Source organism: Bufo gargarizans, chromosome 5, assembly GCF_014858855.1.
Source record: "Bufo gargarizans isolate SCDJY-AF-19 chromosome 5, ASM1485885v1, whole genome shotgun sequence".
In the NCBI taxonomy this organism is placed as follows: domain Eukaryota; kingdom Metazoa; phylum Chordata; class Amphibia; order Anura; family Bufonidae; genus Bufo; species Bufo gargarizans.
The window spans coordinates 202,249,479-202,277,295 of record NC_058084.1 but is presented as its reverse complement, the minus strand read 5'-3'; the positions used below and the strand labels follow the sequence as shown (position 1 = coordinate 202,277,295).

The 27,817-nt window shown below is 44.2% G+C and overlaps 1 protein-coding gene across 1 annotated transcript in view; it reads right to left on the bottom strand.

Annotated features, from left to right (window-relative positions):
- MRPL3 (mitochondrial ribosomal protein L3) overlaps positions 1 to 27,817 on the bottom strand; it is a 135,137-nt gene that overhangs the window by 93,058 nt on the left and 14,262 nt on the right. Inside the window, exon 3 of the mRNA XM_044293454.1 lies at positions 18,646 to 18,737. Coding sequence (XP_044149389.1) covers positions 18,646 to 18,737 — 92 coding nt within the window. The remainder of the gene's footprint in view (positions 1 to 18,645; positions 18,738 to 27,817) is intronic.

The window sequence follows — 27,817 nt, the reverse complement described above, 5'->3', positions numbered from 1 at the left end:
TCTCAACTATTAAATATTAGTCAGTGCTGACCGTGGCACTGATAGGTGGACACCCTCTATTTTAACACAGAATACTTAATAAAGTGATTGTTATTTTGTTTTAGCGCCTATCTTCATAATATTTGGTTAAAATACTCATTTGCCTAATAATTCTGCACTCCCTGTAAATAAAACAATTATGGTACATTTAATTCTGGAGTAATTTACTCTACTATTGTAACTAAATTAATGAAAAAAAAATGATGTTCTAAAACTTAATTTGCATCCTTTTTCTCATTTTCTTTTTTACTCACATACAGTATCTCAAAACTGAGTAAACACTCAAATTTTTGTTAATATTTTATTATATTCTTTCATGGGACATCACTGGCGATATGACACTTTTTAAAGTAGTCAGTGTACAGCTTGTACAGTGTAAATCTGGTGTGCCCTCAACATAACTCAACACACAGCCCTTAAAAAGGGGTTGTCCGGGTTCCGAGCTGAACCGGGACATCCCTCCATTTTCCCCCAGGCAGCCCCCCTGACAGGAGCATCGGAGCAGGTCATGCTCCAATGCTCTCCTTTGCCCTGCACTAAATCGCGGAGGGCAAAGGCATTTTTTGGAGTTCCGGTGACGTACTGGGGCTGCCAGGAACCCCGGTGACGTCACTGCCCAGTAAAACGGCTAGGGCAGCGCTAAAGCCCGCCCATCAGAGCTGGTGACGTCGCCGAACACACTGCCGGGTGGAAGTTTCCGCCCGGCAGTGCATTATTGAAAACAAAAGAGCCCTTGCCCTGCGCTAACACGCAGGGCATAGGAGTGCATCTGAGCATGAGATGCTCAGATGCTAGCCTCAGGGGAGCTGCCTGGGTGAAAATAAGGGTACGTCCGGGTTCAGCTCTGAACCCAGACAACCCCTTTTATGTCTAAACCCCAGGCAAAAAAGTGAGTACACCGCCAAGTAAAAATGGCCGAATTGTGCCCAAAGAGTGAATATTCTGTGTGGCCACCATTATTTTCCAGCACTGCCTTAAAGGGAACCTGTCACCGGGATTTTGGGTATAGAGCTGAGGACATAGGTTGCTAGATGGCCGCTAGCACATTCGCAATACCCAGTCCCCATAGCTCTGTGCGCTTTTATTGTGTAAAAAAAAACGATTTGATACATATGCAAAATACCCTGAGAGGAGTCAGAGCTGGAAATTTAAGATTACACTTACCGGTAATCACTTTTCCATAAGCCCATGACAGCACCCTTGAGAGACCGCCTCCATCCAGGACAGGAAACAGGAACTTTCGTGGAGAGCTCATAAGGAGGAGCATGGCCCCGAGACCACCAGTTAATCGCAAGAACTTGTCCTAGACCACACTTCTCTTTTTTTTTTTTTTTTTTTGTATATATATATATATTTATATTTTTTTTTTTTTTCCTATATATCTTTTTTTTTTTTTTTTTTTATATGAATATCAGGGTGGGAATAAACCCGGGTGCTGTCATGGGCTTATGGAAAAGTGATTACCGGTAAGTGTAATCTTAAATTTCCCTTTCGCCCATGACAGCACCCTTGAGAGACGATTAGAATAGAAATCCCTTTATTTCTTAGGGTGGGACTACCGCCTGGAGGACTTTCCTACCGAAGGCTAGCTGTTCTCTATTGCCTAGGTCCAATCTGTAGTGACGGAAGAAGGTGCTAGGCGACTGCCATGTGGCTGCTCTACAAATTTGTTCTAGGGTAGCGTCAGCCCTTTCTGCCCAAGTGGTGGAGACTGATCTTGTAGAATGAGCACCAAAGCCCCCCGGGGGCGCCTTTCCAGCTGAAGAATAGGCCAAATTAATGGCTCTTACGATCCATCTGGAAAGGGTTTTAGAAGAGGCTGGGAGGCCCTTATTTTTCCCACTAAACTGAATGAAGAGTTTTGAGGTTTTCCTCCACTGACTAGTAACCTCCAGATAATGAGATAGGCATCTTTTTACATCTAAACAGTGCAGTTTTTCCTCTTTTTCATTTCTCGGATCTTGGCACAGGGAAGGAAGGATAATGTCCTGCGTTCTATGAAACATAGAAACCACTTTCGGTAAGAAGGAAGGGTCTGGTTTAATGAGAACCCTATCATCTAAGATGTTAGTGTACGGAGGCGAGGTAGAGAAGGCTGAAATCTCACCAACCCTCCTTGCTGAGGTAATTGCCACAAGAAACGCTGTTTTGAAAGACAAAATCTTTATAGGTAACTGTTTAAGTGGCTCAAAGGGAGGTTCTGTGAGGCTAGTAAGGACCAAGTTGAGGTCCCAGGGGGGAATTGAAGGTCCAGGTATAGGCCTAAGCCTGCTGATGGCTTTAAAGAATCTTCGGACCCACGGGTGGCTAGCGATGGGAGAATCAAAGAACGCACTCAAAGCGGATACCTGTACTCTAAGAGTACTTGGCCTCAAATTTTTTTCATGTCCAGCTTGCAAAAAATCTAAAATCCTACACATAGGTGGGGGATTTAAAGGATTCACTGGATCCTTGGCAAACTTCTGGAAGGTGTTCCAAATCCTGAGATAAATAGAGGAGGTGACATCCTTTCTGCAGGATAGTAAAGTGGAAACTACGCTCTTGGAGAGTCCTCTACTTTCTAGGATTTCCCCCTCAAGAGCCATGCTGTTAGGTGTAGCTGCTTCACACTCGGATGATTGACTGGTCCTTGGGATAGAAGATCTTGCCACTCCGGGAGAATCCAAGGGTCCGTCAAGGATAGCTTCCTCAACCAGGTGAACCAGGTTCTTCTGGGCCAGAAAGGAGCAATTAAGATCACTGTTGTTCTTTCTTGTCTCAGCTTCTGTAAGAATCTTGGAAGAAGCCTTAATGGAGGAAAGGCGTAGAGGAGCTGGTTCGGCCAGGGAAGGGAGAAGGCATCTATCCCTGTTGGTGAATCTCTCGTGCTGAGGGAAAAGAAACGATGACACTTTCTGTTTTCTCTGGTGGCGAACAAGTCCAGATGAGGACGACCCCAAAGTCGAATTATTTGATCGAACACCATTTGGTTCAGACACCATTCCCCCTGGTCTAGTGTATTTCGACTTAAGAAATCTGCCACTTTGTTTTCTGAACCTTTTAGATGTATTGCCATAAGGGACGGCACAGAAGGAATTATAAGGGAAAAGATATCCGTTGTTAACCGCATAAGATTTTCTGATCTGGTTCCTCCTTGTTTGTTCAGATAGGAGACCACTGTGGCGTTGTCTGAAAAAACTTTTATAGACTTTCCCTGTAGTAAAGGAAGAAACTCTTTTAAGGCGAAAAAGACCGCCCTCAGTTCCCTCATGTTTTGGGAGTCTAGACTCTGCTCTCTTTCCCAAACACCTTGTCTTAAGTACCCTTGGCAACAGGCCCCCCACCCGGAAGGACTTGCGTCGGTGGTAAGGGTAACAAAGTCTTGTTGGAACCAAGGGAGCCCCTGGGACAGGTTTACGGGGTTCAGCCACCAGTGAAGGGACTGGATCACTTGGGGGGTGAGTGTGAAAGGTGTATCTAATGGGCGGAGGGAGCCCTGCCACTCCTTCAGAATTTGCCACTGTAGGGGTCTGGAGTGAAGATGGCTCCAACTGACCGCTGGTATGGTTGAGGTCATTCTGCCCAAGACCGCCATTGCTTGTCTGATAGTAGGGTTCTCTGCCGATATCAGGGACTGAACCTGTTGTATTAATCTCTGAATCTTGTCCTGGGGTAGAATACAGAGTAGTTTCTTTGAGTCCAGCATCATCCCTAAAAAGATGCAAACTTGGGAAGGAATTAAATGGGATTTTTCTCCGTTTATTTGCCAGCCGAGGTCTTCTAGGATCTGCACTACTTTTTTGAGGTGCGCTTCTAGAATGGATTTTGACTCTGCTACCACCAGGAGATCGTCTAAGTAAGGTATTAGTAAAATGTCTTTTTCCCTTACATGAGCCATGACTTCTGCCATGACTTTCGTGAAAAGTCTGGGAGCTTGAGAAATCCCAAAGGGAAGGGCTGTGTATTGTAAGTGCTGGATGTGACCTCCTATAGAAACCGCGACTCTGAGGAATTTTTGACAGTCTAGCCGAATGGGAATGTGGTAGTACGCATCTCTTACGTCTATCGTAGCCATGAAGCAGCCCCTGAATAGATGTTTTATGACTGATTGGATCGACTCCATTCTGAATTTTTTGTAAGAGAGGAATTGATTTAAATCCTTTAGATTTATAATAGTTCTGAATGTTCCATCCGGTTTGGGGACCAGAAAAAGGGAGGAGTAAAAACCCTCGCCCTTCTCTGCCTCCGGCACCGGAATTAGAACATTTTTCCGAAGTAGGGATACAATCTCTTGTTGTAAGGCTAGATTTTTCCCCGGGTTTCCTAGAAAATTCGTGATTTTGAATCTGTCCGGTGGGCGGGAGACAAACTCTAGACCAAACCCCTCCTTTATAACGCCTAAAATCCAGGGACTTGAGGAGATTTTCTCCCAGGCGTAGAGGAAGAGAGAAAGTCTGCCCCCCACGGGAGAGAAACCGTCATTGCTGTGATGGTTTAGAGGTTGAGGAGGATTGGGAACTGAAGAGAAACCCCTTGCTTTTCCTATTCTTGTTGTCAGCTCTGAAGTCTTTCCTCTGCCCCCTAAAAAAATCTTTCTTGTTTTTGCGAAAAAAACGTTGTTTTTTCGGGGGTCTGGAGACAGGGAATCCTTTTTTATTGTCCGAGGCTTTATCCAAAAGGTCGTCTAAGACGGATCCAAAAAGATAATCGCCCTGACAAGGAATTGCACAAAGCTTATTTTTAGATCCCGTGTCTCCCGACCAACCTTTTAGCCAAATAGCTCGTCTGGCTGAATTTGAAAGAGCAGCTGACCTAGCATTTAATTTTAAAGCATCGGCTGATGCATCAGAAATAAAGTCTACTGCTTTAAGTAGAGTGGGGAAAACGGTTAACAATTGATCTCTCGGGGTCTTGTTCTGAATGTGAGATTCTAACTCCTCTAGCCATAATTTCAGAGACCTAGCAGTGGATGTGGCGGCAATATTTGGTTTGAATGCTTGGGCTGAGGTCTCCCAAACTTTTTTCAAGTAAACCTCTGCTCGCTTATCCATAGGGTCTTTAAGAGAACCTAAGTCCTCGAACGGAAGGGCCGATTTTTTTGAAATTTTTGCAACAGGTGCATCCAATTTAGGGGGTCTGTCCCAGTTTACTGAGTCTGCCTCGTCAAAGGGATATTTCCTTTTTACATTTTTTGGCACAAAAAACTTTTTATCGGGTCTTTTCCATTCCCTCTGTATTAAAAACTTTATATTCTCGTTAACGGGAAATACTCTAGATTTTTTCTGCCCGAGATCACCAAACATGATATCCTGAACGGATCTTGGGTCTTTGGGTTCGTCTACTTTCATAGTCGCACGAACTGCTTTTAGTAAAGCTTCCGTATCATCGGGGGAAAAAAGTGGCCTGCCCGTGGATTCTTCATCCTGGGACGAGTCTGGGCTATCTAGGATTTCTCCCGTATCGCTTTCCTCTAAAGGATCCGAGTCAGATCTATTAGCCGTGCTTGATCTGGTTCCCAGGGAGGTAGAGGCTACAGCGGGAAAGCTCTTTTTGAAATCTTTCAGGGAATCCGAGACCTCCGTCTTTACCATCTCCCTAATACTCTGTAGAAGGGATGGGGACTCCTCCTCCGCTAGTTTCTCAATACAACTTTGGCATAGCTTTTTCAACCAAGAGGGGGCCAGTTTCTTTTTACAGACGGCACACTCCTTCCCTCTGGTCTTTGAAATTGCCTTTCTAGGGCCCTCTTTTGTAGTCTAAATGCAGGAAGAAACAAGAGGGAAAGGAGATTTAGCTTAAAAAATGAAATAAATGGTGGGGAATGATCCCCCTTACCCCACCAGGAGTACCGGTCTGATCTCATGACCCTCCTGTTGATCGGCGCGTAGGGCACTCTCCTCCTCCATACTGCTGTGGGATAGAGAGTGACTCCCCGGATCCAAAGGAAATCTGGCTTCCTGTAAGGCTGGCTGGCTGGCTGGGCTGCTGCTGACCGTGCGCCTGTGGGTCCGATCTCCTCGGTCGGGTCCTGCTGGAAATCCTCTGCGGCCTAAGTAGGAGAAGGCTCTTCCTACTTCCGGAACGCACGCTGCGTGCGTTCCAAAAACCGGAAGTCTCTACCGAGACCCGGATCTCGCTGCACCGCGAGATTTTAGTTCCCCCTGCGCGCGGCAAAGAAGAAGGCCCCGGCCCGCCTGAGCACTGTCGGGCAGGACCGGCGTGCCGAACGCACCTCTCGGTGAGCCCGGGACTGCAGAGTATCGCCAGCGCAGCGTAAGCCAGACCCCAGCAGCAGACACCAGACTCCGGCCGGCGGCTCCTAGAGGAGACTTATGCCGGAACAGGTAACCCCACTTTAGAACAATTCCTCCGGGGCCCTGCAGCCTAGCTTTTCTTTTCCTCTCTCCACGAACCGTCCTCTGTCTAGGACAGGAAACAGGAACTGGTGGTCTCGGGGCCATGCTCCTCCTTATGAGCTCTCCACGAAAGTTCCTGTTTCCTGTCCTGGATGGAGGCGGTCTCTCAAGGGTGCTGTCATGGGCGAAAGGGAAAATATGACTCTTCTCCGGTCACATGAGTAAGATATGACTCTTTAATGTTAATTTGCATAAAAGGCGGGAAGTACAAAAATGTATAATTTTTATTGAATTCGTCTGCAAATGAAATTAAAAGTATAATTGATATGTTTAGGGTAACACAATGAACATTTAGAAATGCTCAGTGAGGGTAGCATAGTAGAGGAGACAGGTTCCCTTTAACTCTTGGGAATGGAGTTCACTAGTTTCACAGGTTGCCACTGGAATCCTCTTCCTCTCCTCCATGATGACACTGCGATGCCGCTGGATGTGAGAGACCTTGCGCTCCTCCACCTTCCGTTTGAGGATGCCCCACAGATGCTCAATAGGGTTTAGGTTTGGAGACATGCTTGGCCAGTCCAGCACCTTTAACCTCAGTTTCTTTGCAAGGCAGTGTTAGTCTTGGAGGTGTGTTTGGGGTTATCATCATGTTGGAATACTGCCCTGCTGCTCAGTTTCTTAAGAGAGGGGGATCATTCTTTGCTTTAGTATCTCACAGTACATGTTGGCATTCATGGTTCCCTCAATGAACTGCAGCTCCCCACAGCCGGCAGCACTCATGCAGTTCCAAACCATGACACTCCCACCACCATGCTTGACTGTAGGCAAGACTCGCTTGTCTTTGTACTCCTCATCTGGTTGCCGCCACACACACTACACACCATCTGAACCAAATAAGTTTATCTTGGTCTCATCAGACCACAGGACATGGTTCTAGTAATCCATGTCCTTAGGGCTCATGCACACGACCGTAAGTATTTTGCGGTCCACAAAAATACGGCTGACATTGTGTGCATTTCGTATTTTGCGGAACAGAACAGCTGGCCCCTAATAGAACAGTACTATCCTTGTCAGTAATGCAGACAATAATAGGACATGTTCTATTTTTTTGCGGAACAGAAATACGGATATATGGAAACGCAATGCACAATGAGTAACTTCTGTTTTTTTGCGGACCCATTGAAGTGAAGTGAATTGCGGACCCATAGAACTGACACGGAAAGAAAACGCGTTCATGTGCATGAGCAATTGCGGACAAGAATAGGCCTATTCTATTAGTGCCGGCGATGTGCAGTCCGTAAGATGCGGAACGCACATTCACGGATCCGTAAAACAAACACGGATGTGTGAATGGACCCTTATTTTTACAAAAATGGATAGTTGCCTGGATGTAGTTTCATGTATTCCGGTCCTGGCTTGACTTGTACAATCAGACCACTCTTTGCCACCAGAGAGGAAAGGGGAATGATAGACTCAAATAAAGCCTCACATTATACTGATAAGTGCAATGCTCTTCTGTGGGCATCTTTATCTAGGCCTATCAGGAGAATTATAGAGCAGTCATATTGTTATCCCAATTCTACACCTACTATTATCATGAAGATTACCTTGCAGACATCTTCTCCTCACAACAGCAGAGCCTGACAATGGATTGCCTATCTACATAGGATTTTTATCTCTGCTGACTAACAACCTACAAAAGGACAATATTTAGTATTTAATGTTCAATGGTATAGTACGGCTGAAATTGCTAAAATATTTTTTCTATTAATACTAAATAAATAAAAATACCTCTTTGTGACAGAAGTGTCCCTCTAAAAGCTTCAAATCTAAAAGGTAGTTGATAAACAGAATGCTTCTAGGGAGGGAAAACCACGTTTGATGTTGGTTGTTAGTGTAACACTGTTCACACCATGCTTGTGGTGCATGTGGTCATATCCAAAGACTTCTACAGGCCTATCGTATGCCATAGTTGCACCGTAGCCACAATGTAAATGTAGTACCTTATTAAAGGGAACCTGTCACCTCAAAAATGCATCTACATGCGCCAGCAGTACCTCATAGTAGCCCGCAACCTGTTAATAATCATATGTTTCATCCTGTTGTCCGATGCTGCGCAAGTAAAAAAAACGTGGTTTTATTCTCCATCAGAGAAGTCAAGGGGGCAGCGTCCTCCTTGCTTCAAGTCAAGGTAACCATGCCCCCTAAACGTCCCCTCTTGCCTGAGAGTGACAGCCTGCAGTGCAGCCGTGATTCCCCAAGTCTCGCGCATGCGCGGTGCGCTCTGTAGTAATGCGCTATCCATCCCCTGCTGCCGCTGTTAGCCGGGTTTCAGCGGCGCAATGCGCATGCGCGAGACTTGTGGAATCGCGGCCTCTATACAAGAACCAAGTTGGTCTGTGGAATATTTATTTTCCCACAGTGGCTCTATGTTTTAACTGTGTAAGGGCCCGTGTGCCGCCCATATGCCTTCCACAATTTGAGGAACGGAAGGCTCATTCTAGAAATGCCTATTCTTGGCCGCACAACAGACAAGAACAATACATGATCTATCATTTTTGCGGGGCCACGGAACGGAGTGCTGTGCGCATCTTTTGCAGCCCCATTGAAGTGAATGGGTCCTCATCTGCAAAAAATGCGGCTCGGATGCGGAACCAAACCACGTTGTGTGAATGCACCGTAACCCTGTGGATAACCAGTGACCATGTTATTTCCTCATCAGAATACAGGCTTTGCTTGCGGAGCCTATATACTATGCATGGAGAGAAGGGCTGCAGTAAGGGCCGTAATCACACTCTACGCCAGCCGTTTTCTCTCACACAAAATTGTGGCGCTAAACAGCTCCGAAGGGAGCATCCGCAAATAATCTGATCTGTCTTCAACTGTCCTTCCCAATCACCAGGATCATTTCAGTCCAAAAAGGCATCTATTTCCTGAATCATTGCATTGTCGGGACCTGGTGGAAATGCAATTCTCTAATACTATTGGTAAATCTTATATTTTATAACACAGAGATAGGGATGGGCTCCGCTAAAGTGCATACGGGATGCTACAAGTGTATATATAAATAATGAAATGTTCCTAGTTGGCAACACTACAAAAATTCTGCTCTTAAAATAGGCATAATCTTTATTGAATCAAAGATATAAAAACAGGGCCTGGTTAATAACATGTGCCCTACATTGCGTGCCATTTGTCTATTGTGGTCCATGCGACTATTGAGCAAGCGTTATGAGCACTACTGTCAGTGTGGTTTAGCGCTTGTGCTCAATAACCTTTGCTGCGCATGCACTGCCATGCACCTTGGGGCTTCTGCACACTGGGGCACACAGGCCTCATATGTGATTGTTTATTGCTCACGTACAGGTGATCCTCAATAGATTAGAATATCATCGAAAAAGTTAATATATTTCATTAATTCAATTCAAAAACATGAAACTCATTATATACATTCATTACACACAGAGTGATTTATTTCAAAGTATTTCTTACCCAAAAGCCAGTTACCAATTAAGATTTTTTTTATACAGAAATGTTTGCCTACTTAAAAGTATGTACAGTATATATAGGATATGCATGCAATACTTGGTTGGGGCTCCTTTTGCATGGAGGCGATCAGACTGACACTGCTTAGGCATGTTGGAAGCACATGTTGCTTTGATAACTGCCTTCAGTTCATCTGCATTGTAGGGTTGTCACTATGCCAAAATTTTGATTCGATTTCAACATCATAAAAAGGTATTGCGATACTCGATACCACGCAAAAAAAATAAAAACACCTTAATGTCCGGCTCATAACGGAACAGACCTATGCCTATGCTATTTTTTGGGGGACAAGGTGACTAAAAATGGCAAATCCCGCAATTTTTCTTCTTCTTCTGGTTACGGAGTTCAGCGCATAGGAGATAATTTTTAATAGTTTGGACTTTTTCGGATGTGGAGATATGTAATGTGTTTATTTTTTATATATTTTACATATAAAAGTGGGAAAGGGGGTGATTAAAACTTAATATTTTGGAGTTTAAATGTATTTTTATTTAATAACTATTTGCCCCTTGCTAGAACCCTTGTCCTATTCGCCCTTATAGAGCTCTATTAGGGTGAATAGGACTTCACACTCTCCCTGCTGCCCTGTGCTTTGTGCACACAGCAGCATGGAGCTTACCATGGAAGGCTTCAGTAGTGTCCTGGCTGCCATGGTAACCGATCAGAGCCCCGCAATTACACTGCTGGGGCTCCGATCGAAAGCTGCCACTGCACCACCAATGAGGAGGAGGCCACTGCCACCAATGATTATAAAACTGGGGTCGGGCAAAGACACTGATGAATATAATTAACCCGCAAATATAAATGTAGGATGCGGGTGGCGGCTGTATGACATACCGGCCTCTATAACAGGGCACGCGATCCATGTCAATTAAGCCCTCAGGTAGCGCAGCCTAGTATCAGAAAATAGCAAATCCCGGTATCAAATCAATCCGGGTCTAAACGTATAAATTAGGTATCGATAGTTTGGTACTTGGTGCAACCCTACTGCATTGTTGGGTCTGGTGTCTCATCTTCCTCTTCTTAGATTCTCTATGGGGTTTAGGTCAGGTGAGTTTGCTGGAAAATCAAGCACAGTGATACCGTGGTTATTAAACCGGGTATTGGTACTTTTGGCAGTGTGGGCAGATGCCAATTCCTGCTGGAAAATAAAATTGCCATCTCCATAAAACATCTCAGCAGAGGGAAGCATGAAGTGCTCTAAAATGTCCTGGTAGATGGCTGCTCTGACTTTGGACTTGATCCAACACAGTCGACCAACACCAGCAGCTGACACTGCTCCCCAAGCCATCTTTCACTGTGGAAACTTCAGACTGGACCTCAAGCAGCTTGGATTGTGTGCCTCTCCACTCTTTCTCCAGGCTCTGGGATCTTGATTTCCAAATGAAATGCAAACTTTACTTTCATCTGAACAGGACAGGACTTTGAACCACTGTGCACAGTCAAGTCCTTTTTCTCCTTAGCCCAGGTAAAACGCTTCTAACGTGGTCTCTGGGTCATAAGTGGCTTGACACAAGGAATGTGACAGTTGTAGCCCATGTCCTGGATACGTCTGTGTGTGGTAGCTCTTGAAACACCGACTCTAGCCGAAGTCCACTCCTTGTGAATCTTCCCCCAAATTCTTGAATGGTCTTTTCTTGACAATCTTTTCAAGGTTGTGGTTATCCCTGTTTGTGTGCCTTTTTCTACCACATTTTCCTTTCCACTCAACCTTTCATTAATCTATTTGCATACAGCACTCTGAACAGCCAGCTACTTTAGCAATGACCTTTGTGTCTTACCCTCCTTGTGGAGGGTGTCGATGACTGTCTTCTGGACAACTGTCAAGTCAAGAGTATTTCCCATGATTGTGTGAATTTTTCAGGCTAAGGGTACTTTCACACTAGCGTTATTCTTTTCCGGTATTGAAATCCGTTTTGTCCTAATGCATTCTGAAGCAATACATTCAGTCCCTTGTACGGTATGTGACCGGACAAAATACAGGAACAATACCGCACTTGTCGGATCCGGCAATAGAGATGTATTAATGTCTGATCCGGCAAAAAGTGTTCAGGAAAATGCTGCATCGCTAGATCAGGTTTTCCGTTCTGCGCATGTGCCGGCACATAGGAGGAGCTATTTTTGCTTTTGATCTTTAAATACCGGATCTGTTATTCCGGACTATACCAGATGAGGAAATAAAAGCTTTCCGTTTGTACACGGCTTGCTGGATCCGGCAGGCAGTTCCGTTGCTGGAAATGCCTGCCGGAATCAAAAAACACTAGTGTGAAAGTACCGGTACCCTTAGGAAACCTTTGCAGGTGTTTTGTGTTGATTAACTGAGTGACACCATGAGTCTACATATTGAACTTTTCAAAATATTCAAATTTTCTGAGATACTAACTTTTGGGTCTTCGCTAGTTATAAGCCATAATCCTCAACATTAAAAGAAATAAACGCAAAAAATTGATTTCTTAGTTTCTAACGAATGTGGTTTGCAAAAACTGGATCTGCTAACCGGGCCCTGCTTTTATATATTTGATTCAATAAAGATTATGTATATTTTTTTGATATTTTGGGTATGCACAATTTTTGTACAATATTGCTAGCTAGATTTACAAAAAAAAATATTAACTCTAATAAAAAATAAAAAAAAATGTATATTGTGCAGACCCTGTATTATTAGAGGAGCATTTTATACCAAGACAATCATACAAGTAGGTGGCACTGTTGCTTTAAAGAATATTCTCATACATCATTTAGTTTTGGATTTAACCAAATGTGACAAAGCACGATTACCGATACAGTATCTTTGAATTAAAAACAGGAATAAAATATGAAGCTGGGTAACAATAGAAGATTTCACACTTCCATTTCCCAGAACCCGTGTGCAGCAGCATTCACGGAGAACTTGCCAGACTAAATGTGACTGCCAATCATTTCCAGCCTGCGAGGTCTCAGGAGCAGAATGGGAAGCAGTTTTTTCATCTCGCAGTAAACAAATAAAAAAAAAAAAAGTGTCTGACTTTGAGAAAACTTAGGTTTGTCGAATTTAAGTCGTGATAAACAATGTAATCAGAGCTTTTTTCAGCCATTTCCGCAATAGACACCGCTGTCAACATGGGCGTGAAAAATAAAAGGACAACTGAGCCTCTGATGACTGTACACCAACTGCTAATACTCACACTAACCACAGATGATATAACGATAGAAAGATCTAATTTTTTTTATTGAACATATTCTTAACCCTTTCAAGCAACTGTCACAACTAGCATAAGGCTAGAACTTTGTTTCTGCTCCCTATCTGAGAGCATTATATGATAGAAAGAGAGAAGCTGAGCTCTGTAGCATATTGGTTTCTATTATGTGCAGCAGGATATGAGTAAATCCTGACCGGACTCCTAGGAGAGATAGTGAGAGTCCTGATTACCCCAAACACACACATCAGTATGTACACAGAGAAAGCAGTCAGTACCCGCGGCTCTCACTGGTCTCTTCTATGAGTCCTGTCAGGATTTACGCCGATTTTTACTAATCCTGCTCTAAATCCTAAACACCTATTTAGAGGTCGCAATAACGTTTGTACGAGAGTCAGGCAATGTTACGACTTGCTTTGGGCTAGAGTGCAAAAGTGCAGCAGGGACTGAAGAGTCCTCACAGGCTGTGCTCCGGCTCACCGCAGGAGCCACGTACTGACTGAAGCCAGGTTCCCACTGTAGCAGCCAGCCAGCATCAGAGTTAAAGGGGTTGTCCCACTTCATTAAATAGGTTTTATCTAATTTATTTACCCCCACAGAACATATCTTCCTATCCATGTAATAATCCAAAAGCTACCTTTCTTTCCAAAAATCATGTTATGCGATGCCTTTGTTGATTTCTGTATCCCATGGATACGGCCTCTTTCGTCCGGCCGCATCGCTGTGCCGCGCCTGCGCACAACAGCTCTACAAATTATCGGGCCGCCTCTCCATTCCTATGAGTACGCACACGTTCGCGCATGCACAGTTTATCCTGTGTGTCGGAGATAGCGCTGCGCATGCGCGAACATCCGAACAGTTCGGGCGAGTCTGCGGAGCGAGAGGACGGACGTCGGAGGATCTGGATAATATTTCATAAAAGGTAAGTATAAGATCTAGTGGCCCACTCACCACTGATTATTGAGTATTGGGCAACAAAGGGGGTTCATTTAAATTCAAAGGGGGCATTTTTATGGACACTGGGGGCAACTTTAAAAATTTTTGTGACATTGGGGGCAACTATATTATATGTATGGACACTGGGGGCAACTATATTATATGTATGGACACTGGGGGGCAACTATATTATATGTATGGACACTGGGGGGCAACTATATTATATGTATGGACACTGGGGGGCAACTATATTATATGTATGGACACTGGGGGGCAACTATATTATATGTATGGACACTGGGGGGCAACTATATTATATGTATGGACACTGGGGGGCAACTATATTATATGTATGGACACTGGGGGGAAACTATATTATATGTATGGACACTGGGGGGAAACTATATTATATGTATGGACACTGGGGGGAAACTATATTATATGTATGGACACTGGGGGCAACTATATTATATGTATGGACACTGGGGGCAACTATATGAATTTTATGGAAACTGGGGGCAAGTTTATGAATTGTATGGAAAACCATAAAATGTAGCAGAGCTAATCGTGTTGCAAACATCCACAGGGATACGAGGGGAGTGGATTAGCAAGGTATGACAGAGAAAAGTGGAAATCTAGATGACATGGGGGAAGGGGAATACACTGATATATAGAAAAGTTGGATATGAATGTTATTACTCAATTTAGTACAGCTATAATGGTAAGAATACATCTGTGCTGTTCAGTGGTTGTTTTAGGGGAGTAAAAAACAAAAATCCTATTTATACAAGGTGTCATGCATTTGTGCTGTAGTAAATTACAGTTTTTGATGCACAGATATAGTGTTGAATATATTTGGAAAGTTTTATGTGTGGATAGTATTCAGGACATCAAAATGCAACTCTCTAAGATCATTTAGCATTGCTTGCTGAGTGATAGCAATCCACACCAGGAGAGATAAGCTTCACAGACACTGCCGGGAGCCAGTGAGCCTGATGAGTCATAGTCTTCACATGAACGAGCACACAGGACTCAGCTCTCAGTGTGAGGTCATAAGGAGGCGTGGCCAGCCTTCACTCTAGCTGCCTAAGCCCGCCCAGCCTTATCTGCAGAAAAGCAGGAAGTTACCAGCAGAGTGACTGCAGCTCAGGCTGATTTAGCAAAGTGGGAAAACCCCTTTAACGCTGATACAGGCTTCTTAACTCCCTAGATGCTGCAGTCAATAGCGACCGCGGCATCCAGGCAGTTAGAGGAACAGGGCTCTGCCTGCCACTATGGGCCATGGCAGACGGGGCCTAACTAACGACCCCAGGACTGCCTTGGCTGTATGTCGATTGGTACAGTGATAGGCTATAATGCATCGGTACAAAAGTTATACCAATGCATTATAAAAAATAAATAAAAAAAAAAAAAACAATGGCCCCTATTGAGCATAAAAAACAAAATAAAGGTTAACGTTTATTTAAAAAAAATAAAAATAAAAATTATATATATATATATATATATATATATATATATAATTTCCATAAAAAGTGGTTTGCTTTTGTAGAAGTGGTAAAAACACACAGATGATATCACAAAGTGTTTGCTGCAACTTTTATAATAAAGAGAAGATGTTATTTTGAACGATGTAAAAAAATAAAATAAAAGGAAAAATTACCAAATAGGTTTTATTTCCTATTAATCTTCAGCCCCAAAAATAAATGTTAATAAGTCCCATGTACCCTAAAAAATAGTACCAATGAAAACTACATCCCCCTGCAAAAAACAAAACCACATATGGCTACATCAGTGCAAAAATTAGTTCTGGTTCTTAGAATGCAGATACATAACAGGACGTGCTACAAATATTTGGCATTTCCATATTTGTACTGATCCACACAATAAAAGTAACCCATTAGTAATGCCACACAGTGAAGTTCGTAAATGTAAAGTGCAAAAAAAAAAAGCAATGGCTGAAGTGCCTTCCCACCCAAAAAAAATAGATAGTCTAAGGCCTCATGCACAAGGCCGTGCCGTTTTTTTGCGGTCCGCAAACCGCGGATCCGCAAAAAATGGAAGCCGCCCATGATGCCTTCCGCAATTTGTGGAACGGGCACAGGCAATATAAATGTCTATTCTTGTCCGCAAAGCGCGGACAAGAATAGGACATCTTATATTTTATTTTAACGGGGCCGCAGAACGGAGCCACGGATGCAGACAGCACACGGAATGCTGTCCGCATCTTCTACAGCCTCATTGAAGTGAATGGGTCCGCATCCGAGCCACCTAAACAGCGTCTCTGATGCGGACTCAAACAACGGTCGTGTGCATGAGGCCTAAAAAAGCATAAATGTAGTTATTGCCATTGAAGTAATGGGAAAAACATCTACTTTGTGTCTGGTCCTGAATCGGTTGTCCCATGAAAAATATTCTAAAGTTTTCAAACCAGCACCTGTATCTGAAGACCTTTGTAATTGCATGTAATAAAAAAAAATTGTATAGCTATTGAGGTATTCAATAAAATCTAGCGCCACTTGCTGTTTTCTCTGTCCACCTCTTGGAGACGGAAGCACATGCTCAGATCCATCCTTCAACGGCAATCAGCTGCTGCAGAAAGGACACGCCCCCTAAACTGTCAGTAAAAAAATAAGGCTAGGGCTACTGGTCGAGCAACAGCTGTTTGTCACGCCCGTGTGTGGGAGGGAGACACGACACCGGACGAAGAAGGAAAGGGAATAAGATCTGAAAGCTAGGGAAGAAAGAAGGACACCTCCTAGTTAAATCCCTAGTCACAGTCCTGACTGTCTCGGAAGTTCCCGTGGCAGGTACCAGAAGATCGGAGAGACTGGCAACTCGTGGGTTAAATTGACAAGTTCACTGTGGATCTTATTGTGTCTGTGTTTTGGTGAATGCCACACCCCTTGCTTCAGGTGTTGCTTGTTGGTAAACCACTTTTCCCATAAGTAGCAGCTTCTCACTCTTCGAGGTGCGGTTTATATATTTTATTGCTTTCTAATTAGCTGGTCGGTTGTACTCTGTGGTGCGTCTGGAGTTGCCCGTTTTCTACTTTCGGATAAGTCATGTCTGTTCTTGGGTTTGTTATATTTCCTGTTGTTTGTATCTGGGCCTGAGACAGAGACTTCCATTCGTCCATTTGGGGAGGAATGGGTTGTCTCTGGTCCTAACCTCATTCCAGGGCCTGCTAGGGATATAAGGGCCTAGGTATCCAGAATATGAATTTTCCTACCTCCAAGGTGTATTTATATTGATTGGTAGTTAGGGCCCAGATTAGGCTTGTTTAGGAGGTGACCTGTTTCTTCTCTAGTTTCCAGGCCCAGTTACTGCTCCCCTTCCCTCCTATGTTTAGTGTGGCGTTTTTCCCCCCACACTGATCGTGACACTGACTGGCTATCAGTTTGAACAGACCCAAAAGGTAAGCGAGTTCATACGCATGAGTACCTAGAGTTCAAACTCACCCTATAAGACCCTGGCGATAGCGACAGGACTGAGACTACCTGTTCCTCCAGAAAGGAAGGATGACCAGGAGTCTCCTTTAGGTCTACAACAAAAGGGCAGGGCAAAAACAACACACAGCTAATCCAAAACAAAATTCTAAAGGGAAAGGAAACACTTAACTTTCCAGTAGTTATGGCAGCAACAGGAACTCGGCTGAGAATCAAACACCAGCAGACCACAGATACCACTGAAGCTATAAACCGCACAGCATTGTGGGAGAAGCAACTATAAATTAGGAAAGTTAAATAACCACTATAACAACACCTGGAGGTTAGAGGTGTAGCCAATACCACAAACAACACAGACGCCTATTGATCCACAAGGAAAACTGTCAGATCAAAGCACGTGTGGCCAGTCTCATAGATCTTCTGTCCGTATGCCTCGGTACGTTCGTGACACTGTTGCGGCCAAGATTGCCGAGTTGTGGTGATCCCATAGAAATGAATAAGATAGCTGCAGCAGTCGCAGGAAATCCAACACGGCTGCATTGCTTGTGACTCCCATTCATTTCTACGGGATTACCGCAACTCAGCAATCCTGGCCGTGACCAGTGTTGCTGTGAAGACCTAAACTAAATCTAGCAGAACAATTGCAGTAATGAATGGGGAGATCTCTGGATCCATGTGAGGTACAGGGCTGGTTCTAGTTACGTAATAGATACAAGTGTTGTGTTTACGCCTTATTTTTACCAGGGAAAAACTGCACCGTCCCGATGTTTGTAATGACCCAAAACTAAACTATGATGGATAAGATTTTTGCAATTCTATTGAGTGCCATATAACGGTTTGTAGATCATTTTGCAGGCAATGTCAATGTTGTTGATTTTCTATGAATTTGCAGGTTCTTCAACAAGAGGAGGAAACATAAAAATAACATACCTTTTAACCCACAATAAATAGACGCACAGCACTAGAAAAACCTAGCTGCTCTCCTCCAAAAACAGCGCCACAGATTGAGATGGTGTTGAAGTTCAGCCCTATTCATGTCAATGGAGCATGTGTGGGGCTGTTTCTGGAGCCGCCATGTTTTTCTAGTCCTGGACAACCACACTAAAGTGACTTGCAAATTTCATCGAAAATAGCAAATGTACAGAGAAAAGCCTCACATGAACTTACTTGCAACATGGTGACTGCATGCCTTTCCCCAGATTTGGTCCATACTGGCATCATTCCTAGTTTAACTGCTATTAGACCCACCCTGTTGGAGCCTGTAATATAAGGTTGAATTGTATTAGAGGATGAGAATCAGAAACCAAATGACAAAGTGAGAAATTTATTAATAAAAATTCTAGCCCCCCAAAAAATTACAAATACACCCATGAGTAGTCATGCACCAGTTTGAAGGTCCTGCACTGTGCTTTAGTGGAGCGTTTGCTGCATGCAATTTCTAAAAGGCCTGTGAAAAATTAGAGTTGGATAGCGACTAGCTGCTAAGAGAGAGTTGGATAGCGACTAGCTGCTAAGAGAGAGTTGGATAGCGACTAGCTGCTAAGAGAGAGTTGGATAGCGACTAGCTGCTAAGAGAGAGTTGGATAGCGACTAGCTGCTAAGAGAGAGTTGGATAGCGACTAGCTGCTAAGAGAGAGTTGGATAGCGACTAGCTGCTAAGAGAGAGTTGGATAGCGACTAGCTGCTAAGAGAGAGTTGGATAGCGACTAGCTGCTAAGAGAGAGTTGGATAGCGACTAGCTGCTAAGAGAGAGTTGGATAGCGACTAGCTGCTAAGAGAGAGTTGGATAGCGACTAGCTGCTAAGAGAGAGTTGGATAGCGACTAGCTGCTAAGAGAGAGTTGGATAGCGACTAGCTGCTAAGAGAGAGTTGGATAGCGACTAGCTGCTAAGAGAGAGTTGGATAGCGACTAGCTGCTAAGAGAGAGTTGGATAGCGACTAGCTGCTAAGAGAGAGTTGGATAGCGACTAGCTGCTAAGAGAGAGTTGGATAGCGACTAGCTGCTAAGAGAGAGTTGGATAGCGACTAGCTGCTAAGAGAGAGTTGGATAGCGACTAGCTGCTAAGAGAGAGTTGGATAGCGACTAGCTGCTAAGAGAGAGTTGGATAGCGACTAGCTGCTAAGAGAGAGTTGGATAGCGACTAGCTGCTAAGAGAGTTTTGGTGAATGCCACACCCCTTGCTTCAGGTGTTGCTTGTTGGTAAACCACTTTTCCCATAAGTAGCAGCTTCTCACTCTTCGAGGTGCGGTTTATATATTTTATTGCTTTCTAATTAGCTGGTCGGTTGTACTCTGTGGTGCGTCTGGAGTTGCCCGTTTTCTACTTTCGGATAAGTCATGTCTGTTCTTGGGTTTGTTATATTTCCTGTTGTTTGTATCTGGGCCTGAGACAGAGACTTCCATTCGTCCATTTGGGGAGGAATGGGTTGTCTCTGGTCCTAACCTCATTCCAGGGCCTGCTAGGGATATAAGGGCCTAGGTATCCAGAATATGAATTTTCCTACCTCCAAGGTGTATTTATATTGATTGGTAGTTAGGGCCCAGATTAGGCTTGTTTAGGAGGTGACCTGTTTCTTCTCTAGTTTCCAGGCCCAGTTACTGCTCCCCTTCCCTCCTATGTTTAGTGTGGCGTTTTTCCCCCCACACTGATCGTGACACTGACTGGCTATCAGTTTGAACAGACCCAAAAGGTAAGCGAGTTCATACGCATGAGTACCTAGAGTTCAAACTCACCCTATAAGACCCTGGCGATAGCGACAGGACTGAGACTACCTGTTCCTCCAGAAAGGAAGGATGACCAGGAGTCTCCTTTAGGTCTACAACAAAAGGGCAGGGCAAAAACAACACACAGCTAATCCAAAACAAAATTCTAAAGGGAAAGGAAACACTTAACTTTCCAGTAGTTATGGCAGCAACAGGAACTCGGCTGAGAATCAAACACCAGCAGACCACAGATACCACTGAAGCTATAAACCGCACAGCATTGTGGGAGAAGCAACTATAAATTAGGAAAGTTAAATAACCACTATAACAACACCTGGAGGTTAGAGGTGTAGCCAATACCACAAACAACACAGACGCCTATTGATCCACTACTGCTAAGAGAGAGTTGGATAGCGACTAGCTGCTAAGAGAGAGTTGGATAGCGACTAGCTGCTAAGAGAGTTGGATAGCAACTAGCTGCTAAGAGTTGGATAGCAACTAGCTGCATATAACACTAGAATATAACACTCACTTTTCAAAAACTGGGAGTGGTTTAAGAGTAGAGGAGCAGCCTATGACAGTCTCTATAATTTACGCCAAACGATGGCACAGATTTTAGTGCAGATCTATACCATATTTTTCTTGTGCAGACAGGCAAGGATGAAACTGATTTATTAATCCTTTCACGACCGCCATACAGCTACAGTGGGATGCGAAAGTTTGGGCAACCTTGTTAATAGTCATGATTTTCCTGTATAAATAGTTGGTTGTTACGATAAAAAATGTCAGTTAAGTATATCATATAGGAGACACACACAGTGATATTTGAGAAGTGAAATGAAGTTTATTGGATTTACAGAAAGTGTGCTATAATTGTTTAAACAAAATTAGGCAGGTGCATACATTTGGGCACCACAAAAAAAGAAATGAAATCAATATTTAGTAGATCCTCCTTTTGCAGAAATTACAGCCTCTAAACGCTTCCTGTAAGTTCCAATGAGAGTGTGGATTCTGGTTGAAGGTATTTTGGACCATTCCTCTTTACAAAACATCTTTAGTTCATTAAGGTTTGATGGCTTCTAAGCATGGACAGCTCTCTTTAACCATTTCAACCCCCCTAGCTGAAACACCCTTAATGACCAGGCCACTTTTTACACTTCTGCACTACACTACTTTCACCGTTTATCGCTCGGTCATGCAACTTACCATCCAAATGAATTTTACCTCCTTTTCTTCTCACTAATAGAGCTTTCATTTGGTGGTATTTCATTGCTGCTGACATTTTTACTTTTTTTGTTATTAATCGAAATTTAACGCCATTTTTAAAAAAAAAAAAGACATTTTTCATTTTCAGTTGTAACATTTTTAAAAAAAAGAAAACAACATCCATATATAAATTTTTCACTAAATTTATTGTTCTACATGTCTTTGATAAAAATAAAAAAAATGTTTGGGTAAAAAAAAAAAATGGTTTGGGTAAAAGTTAAATGTAAATAAGCATTTAAATAGCATTTACTATGGTACAAAAATTTGAATTTCCGCTTTTTGAAGCAGCTCTGACTTTCTGAGCACCTGTCATGTTTCCTGAGGTTCTACAATGCCCAGACAGTAGAAAAAACCCACAAATGACCCCCATTTCGGAAAGTAGACACCCTAAGGTATTCGCTGATGGGCATAGTGAGTTCATAGAACTTTTTATTTTTTGTCACAAGTTAGAGGAAAATGATGATTTTTTGTGGGGTAGTTATACTGCCCTGGCATTTTAGGGGCCCAAATGTGTGGGAAGCAGTTTGAAATCAAAATCTGTAAAAAATGGCCTGTGAAATCCAAAAGGTGCTCTTTGGAATGTGAGCCCATTTGCCCACCTAGACTGCAAAAAAGTGTCACACATCTGGTATCGCCGTACTCAGGAGAATTTGGGGAATGTGTTTTGGGGTGTCTTTTACATATTTTTGGGGTGTCTTTTTTATATATATGATTGTGAGCCCCTAAAGCGCAGACCTCGACGCGCGTTTCGCCTGAGCGGCTTCGTCAGGACGAAGCCGCTCAGGCGAAACGCGCGTCGAGGTCTGCGCTTTAGGGGCTCACAATCATGGTCACCATGTCCTCAGGTACAGTTTTCGCTCAGTAGTATTTTACTGGGCGTACTCACGTTTGGTTTCAGCTGGCATCCACACTAGATCCATCATACTAGTTGTTGAGGGTGGTTTTATAGTGATATTTAGTGATCCTATCCATTATATTACCCATGCTGTACCCTTGCAAGTGTATATAGCATTATATTCTCCTTGCTGATGTGAGGCTCAGGTATGATCGGTAGTCCCCTTTGTTATTTGGGATATAGTCTCATGGTGGGCTGCTTACTTACTCAGTTTCCACTTCCCATGTACTAGTATACGGGATTCCGATCATCCATGTGCCAACACTATCTGCACCTGTGGATCATTTATGCTCAATCGCATGATTGTACATGACTCCATTTTTGTGTATGCCCCCATGGCTCTCTGAATACTGTCTTCCATCCTGTCTTTTCCCGTAATTATTAATTGAGAATAAAGTGATATTTTGATATACCCCTTCCACTTGAATTTTTTTTTGCTTATAGATTGGATGATATCAAGTGATGTGTTCTGTTTAGACTAGACAGAGGTTTTTCTTTTGTAGGTTTAATAGAATGCACATCAGTGCTGCAGCGAGTCGATCGGTTGGTCCACCTGGAAGGTAAAAAAAACAAAACAAAAAAAGAAAAAAAACAGGCCGCAACGCAATAATTTTATTAACTTTATAATAACCTTTAAACAGAACATATACATTTTATTTAACTTTTGGAACTGAACGTTAACTTTTTTGCTTACTAGTGTTTTTTTTTTGTTTTGTTTTTTACCTTTATAGGACAAACCTCTCCTTCCCCATGGGACAATGTGCAAAGCGCAAATCGCCCAAAGATGTGGCGAAGTGCATTATGCACTTTGTCCCAGGTGAAAGAAGAGGTTTGCAGCAGCTGTGTGTGAATGGGCCCTAATAGCCCTGTGTACCTGTCCTGTGAGATGTGATCAATATGCTAAGTGTACCTGTGTGTGGTACTTCCAGAAATACTCCCCTAAGCATAGGGCAGGGTGGTCAGGGCAGTCAGGACAGAAATAGCCTGATTAAACTCCTGCTACAGACACAACATCTTTTTCAGTGTGACGGTTGGGTTGAGGTACCAGGAACGACACTGGGGAAATGTCGCTCGTGTAGACAGCTAACTACACTGGTGGATGGGGCCACGGAACCTCCTGGATACAGGAGGTTCTCGATGATCTCTTCCTGAAATTTGAGGAAGGATCCTGTTCTCCCAGCCTTACTGTAGAGAACAAAAAACTATTATACAGAGCCAATTGAATTAAATATACAGACACCTTCTTATACCAGCGTCTGGTGCGTCGGGAAACTAAATACGGAGACAACATCTGGTCATTGAAGTCCACCCCTCCCATGTGAAGGTTATAGTCGTGGACTGAGAGGGGCTTTTCAATGACACGGGTTGCTCGCTCAATTTGGATTGTCTGGTCTGCGTGAATGGAGGACAGCATGTAAACGTCACGCTTGTCTCTCCATTTCACCGCGAGCAGTTCTTGGTTACACAAGGCAGCCCTCTCCCCCCCTTGCAAGACGGGTGGTAACGAGCTGTTGGGGGAAGCCCGAGCGACTAGTTCCCGCGGTGCCACAGCAGCCAATCTGTTCTAGAAACAAATGCCTGAAGAGGGCCACACTTGTGTAGAAATTGTCCACATAAAGATGGTACCCCTTGCCAAATAAGGGTGACACCAAGTCCCAGACTGTCTTCCCACTGCTCCCCAGGTAGTCAGGGCAACTGACCGGCTCCAGGGTCTGATCTTTTCCCTCATAGATCCGAAATTTGTGGGTATAGCCTGTGGCCCTTTCACAGAGCTTATACAATTTTACCCCATGCTTGGGATGTATTGTTTGAAGCCACGGCGCCCGGTAAAATGTATTAGGGACTCGTCTACGCAGATGTTTTGCTCTGGGGTATACAAATCTGCAAATTTCTGGTTGAAGTGGTCTATGAGGGGCCGAATTTTGTGGAGCCGGTTAAAAGCTGGGTGGCCTCTGGGACGGGAGGTGGTGTTATCACTTAAGTGCAGGAAACGCAGGATGGCCTCAAATCATGCCCTGGACATGGCAGCAGAGAACATGGGCATGTGATGAATTGGGTTCGTGGACCAATATGACCGCAATTCATGCTTTTTCGTTAGACCCATGTTGAGGAAAAGGCCCAGAAAAATTTTAATTTCGGAAACTTGGACTGGTTTCCACCGGAAAGGCTGGGCATAATAGCTTCCCAGGTTGGCGGATATAAATTGTGTGGCATACCGGTTTGTTTCTGCCACAATTATGTCCAAGAGCTCCGCAGTCAAGAACAGCTCAAAAAATCCCAGGGCCGAACCGATCTGAGCTGTCTCAACACGAACTCTAGACTGGGCGGTGAAAGGGGGAACTAATGGTGCGGCTGAAGTTGGGGACTGCCCTACTGGTGCTCGCCACTTCACCATGTTGTACGGCAGTGCTGGTACTAGGTCCAGGGAGGGCTGCGCTGCTGGTGTATGCCTCACCACGTAATCCGACAGCGCTAGCCCCACTCTGCTGCCCTCGAAGCGGATCCTGCGCAACCTGTGGTCTAGCGACACGGGGCCGGGTAGGCCTGGTGGTATCAGGGACTTCAACCTCCTCGTCCGAACTTTGTGTCAGACTGCCACTGCTTTCTACAGGTTCATATTCTGACCCGCTAGATTCATCAGATGAGGGTTCCCATTCCTCATCCGACTGGGTCAGAAGCCTGTAGGCCTCTTCAGAAGAATACCCCCTGTTTGACATCTGGGCTACTAAATTTAGGGGTATTCCCTGAGACTACCCAAGAAAAAAAAGCAAGCCCGTCTTACAAATGGGAGGCTAGCGAAGTACCGGAGGCCGCTGCGGTTGATAAAAAAAAAATATCAAAACTGATTTTTTTTTTATCGCCGCAGCGCGTGGGTGAATGCACGTGTGGGCGACCGATCAGGCCTGATCGGGCAAACACTGTTTTGGGTGGAGGGCGAACTAAGGTGACACTAATACTATTAGGCTTCGTTCACACTTCAGTGTTTGGTCAGTGATTTCCATCAGTGATTTGTGAGCCAAAACCAGAAGTGGAGCCTCCACAGACATGAGGTAGAAGGGAAAGATCTGCTCCTGTTCTGTGTTTAGAGCTGCACCTGGTTTTGGCTCACAAATCACTGATGGAAATCACTGACCGAACACTGACGTGTGAACGAGGCCTTATAGATCTGACTGTGATCAGTTTTGATCACTTACAGATACTATAAAAGTACATAAGCTGATTAGCGATACGCTAATCAGCGAATAAGTGACTGCGGTGCGGTGGGCTGGGCGCTAACTACCTAACCAAGGGGCCTAAACTATCCCTAAAACCTACACTGATCACTTTTTTCACTTTAACTAGTGATTGACAGGGGCAAGAAGGGGTGATCAAGGGGTTAAATGGGATGCAGGGGGGTGATCTGGGGCTATGTGTGGTGTTTGGTGCTACTCACTGTGATGCCTGCTCCTCTGCTGAAACCAACCGACGAAAAGGACCAGCAGAGGTGCAGGGAAGCCATTTAACACATCATATTTACTAATATGATGTGTTAGATGGCTTCCGATTTGTGATTTTAAAAATCGCCAGCCAGCCACGATCATTGGCTGGCAGGCTGGTGACGTGACCCCCCCTCTAAGGCTGACGCGTATATGCATGACTCTGCGCAGAGCTGCCGCCTCCGGACCGCGATCCTGCGTTAGGCGGTCCGGAGGCGGTTAAGTCACACCACAGATTTTCTGTTATATTCAGGTCTGGGGACTGAGATGGCCATTCCAGAACGTTGTACTTGTTCCTCTGCCTTAGTGGATTTTGAGCAGTGTTTAGGGTTGTTGTCTTGTTGAAAGATCCAGCCCTGGCGCAGCTTCAGCTTTGTCACTGATTCCTGGACATTGGTCTCCAGAATCTGCTGATACTGAGTGGAATCCATGCATCCCTCAACTTTGACAAGATTCCCAGTCCCTGCACTGGCCACACAGCCCTACAGCATGATTGAACCACCACCATATTTTACTGTAGGTAGCAGGTGTTTTTCTTGGACTGTTGTGTTCTTTTTCCTCCATGCATAACGCCCGTTGTTATGGCCAAATAACTCAATTTTAGTTTCATCAGTCCACAGCACCTTATTCCAAAATGAAGCTGGCTTGTCCAAATGTGCTTTAGCCCACCTCAAGCGGCACTTTTTGTGCTGTGGGCAGAGAAAAGGCTTCCTCTGCATCTCTCTCGCATACAGCATCTCCTTGTGTAAAGTGTGCCGAATGGTTGAACGATGCACAGTGACTCCATCTGCAGCAAGATGATGTTGTAGGTCTTTGGTGCTGGTCTGTGGGTTGACTCTGACTGTTCTCACCATTCGTCGCTTCTGTCTGTCCGAGATTCTTCTTGGTCTGCCACTTCGAGCCTTAACTTGAACTGAGACTGTGGTCTTCCATTTCCTCAATATGTTCCTAACTGTGGAAACAGACAGCTGAAATCTCTGAGACAGCTTTCTGTATCCTTCCCCTAAACCATGATGGTGAACAATCTTTGTCTTCAGGTCATTTGAGAGTTGTTTTGAGACCCCCATGTTGCTACTGTTCAGAGAAAATTAAAAGAGGAGGGAAACTTACAATTGACCCCCTTAAATACTCTCTCTCATAATTGGATTCACCTGTGTATGTAGGTCAGGGGTCACTAAGCTTACCAAGCCAATTTGAGTTCCAATAATTCGTACTAAAGGTTTTGGAATCAATAAAATGATAACAGAGCCCAAATTTATGCACCTGCCTAATTTTGTTTAAACAATTATAGCACACTTTCTGTAAATCCAATAAACTTCATTTCACTTCTCAGATATCACTGTGTGTGTCTCCTATGCTCATTCTTCAATTCACTTCAGAGACTCATCTACTTATCTTTGGAATACCAAAAGAGCACGTATTAATCAAAAAATACTTTCCCTTCCTAAGGGCTCATGCACACGACACAGAAAGGACATACGTTTGTGTGCATGAGCCCCAAGTTCCCAGGAGGTATTGCTGGCTGGAGCTTCTATTACGAATCCATCCACATATCTTGCACCTTAGACTAGATTAGATCAAAAGAGGGAAAACTTTGGAGATCTACTGAGGAGGACCTTAATCTGATTGCTCTCCGAGTCGTGCTTTGGTGCAGCTCCACCAAGGAATAACACCCCCAATATCACAGCACTCCAGATGGCGACCAAAATGGTCACCAACGCGACTTATAATTGCGTCTTGTCGCCATTTGCAACTACTAGACCCTTCGCTGCTCTGCCTCTAAGAAATTTCATCCAGCAGACACACGCTGCAGGTGTCTGCTGGGTGAAGATCCGCCCGACCCTCACAATGGGCGGGTCTTGGGTTCCAGCAATTTCTAGCTTCCCGGCCATCACTCGCACGGTCACCGCCCCTTCACGTGTATTTGCTACTGCATGAACAACGCTCGTTTCTATTGGACGGTTGCGAGTCTCCCCCTTTTTTTCTTGCTCGCTGCTTG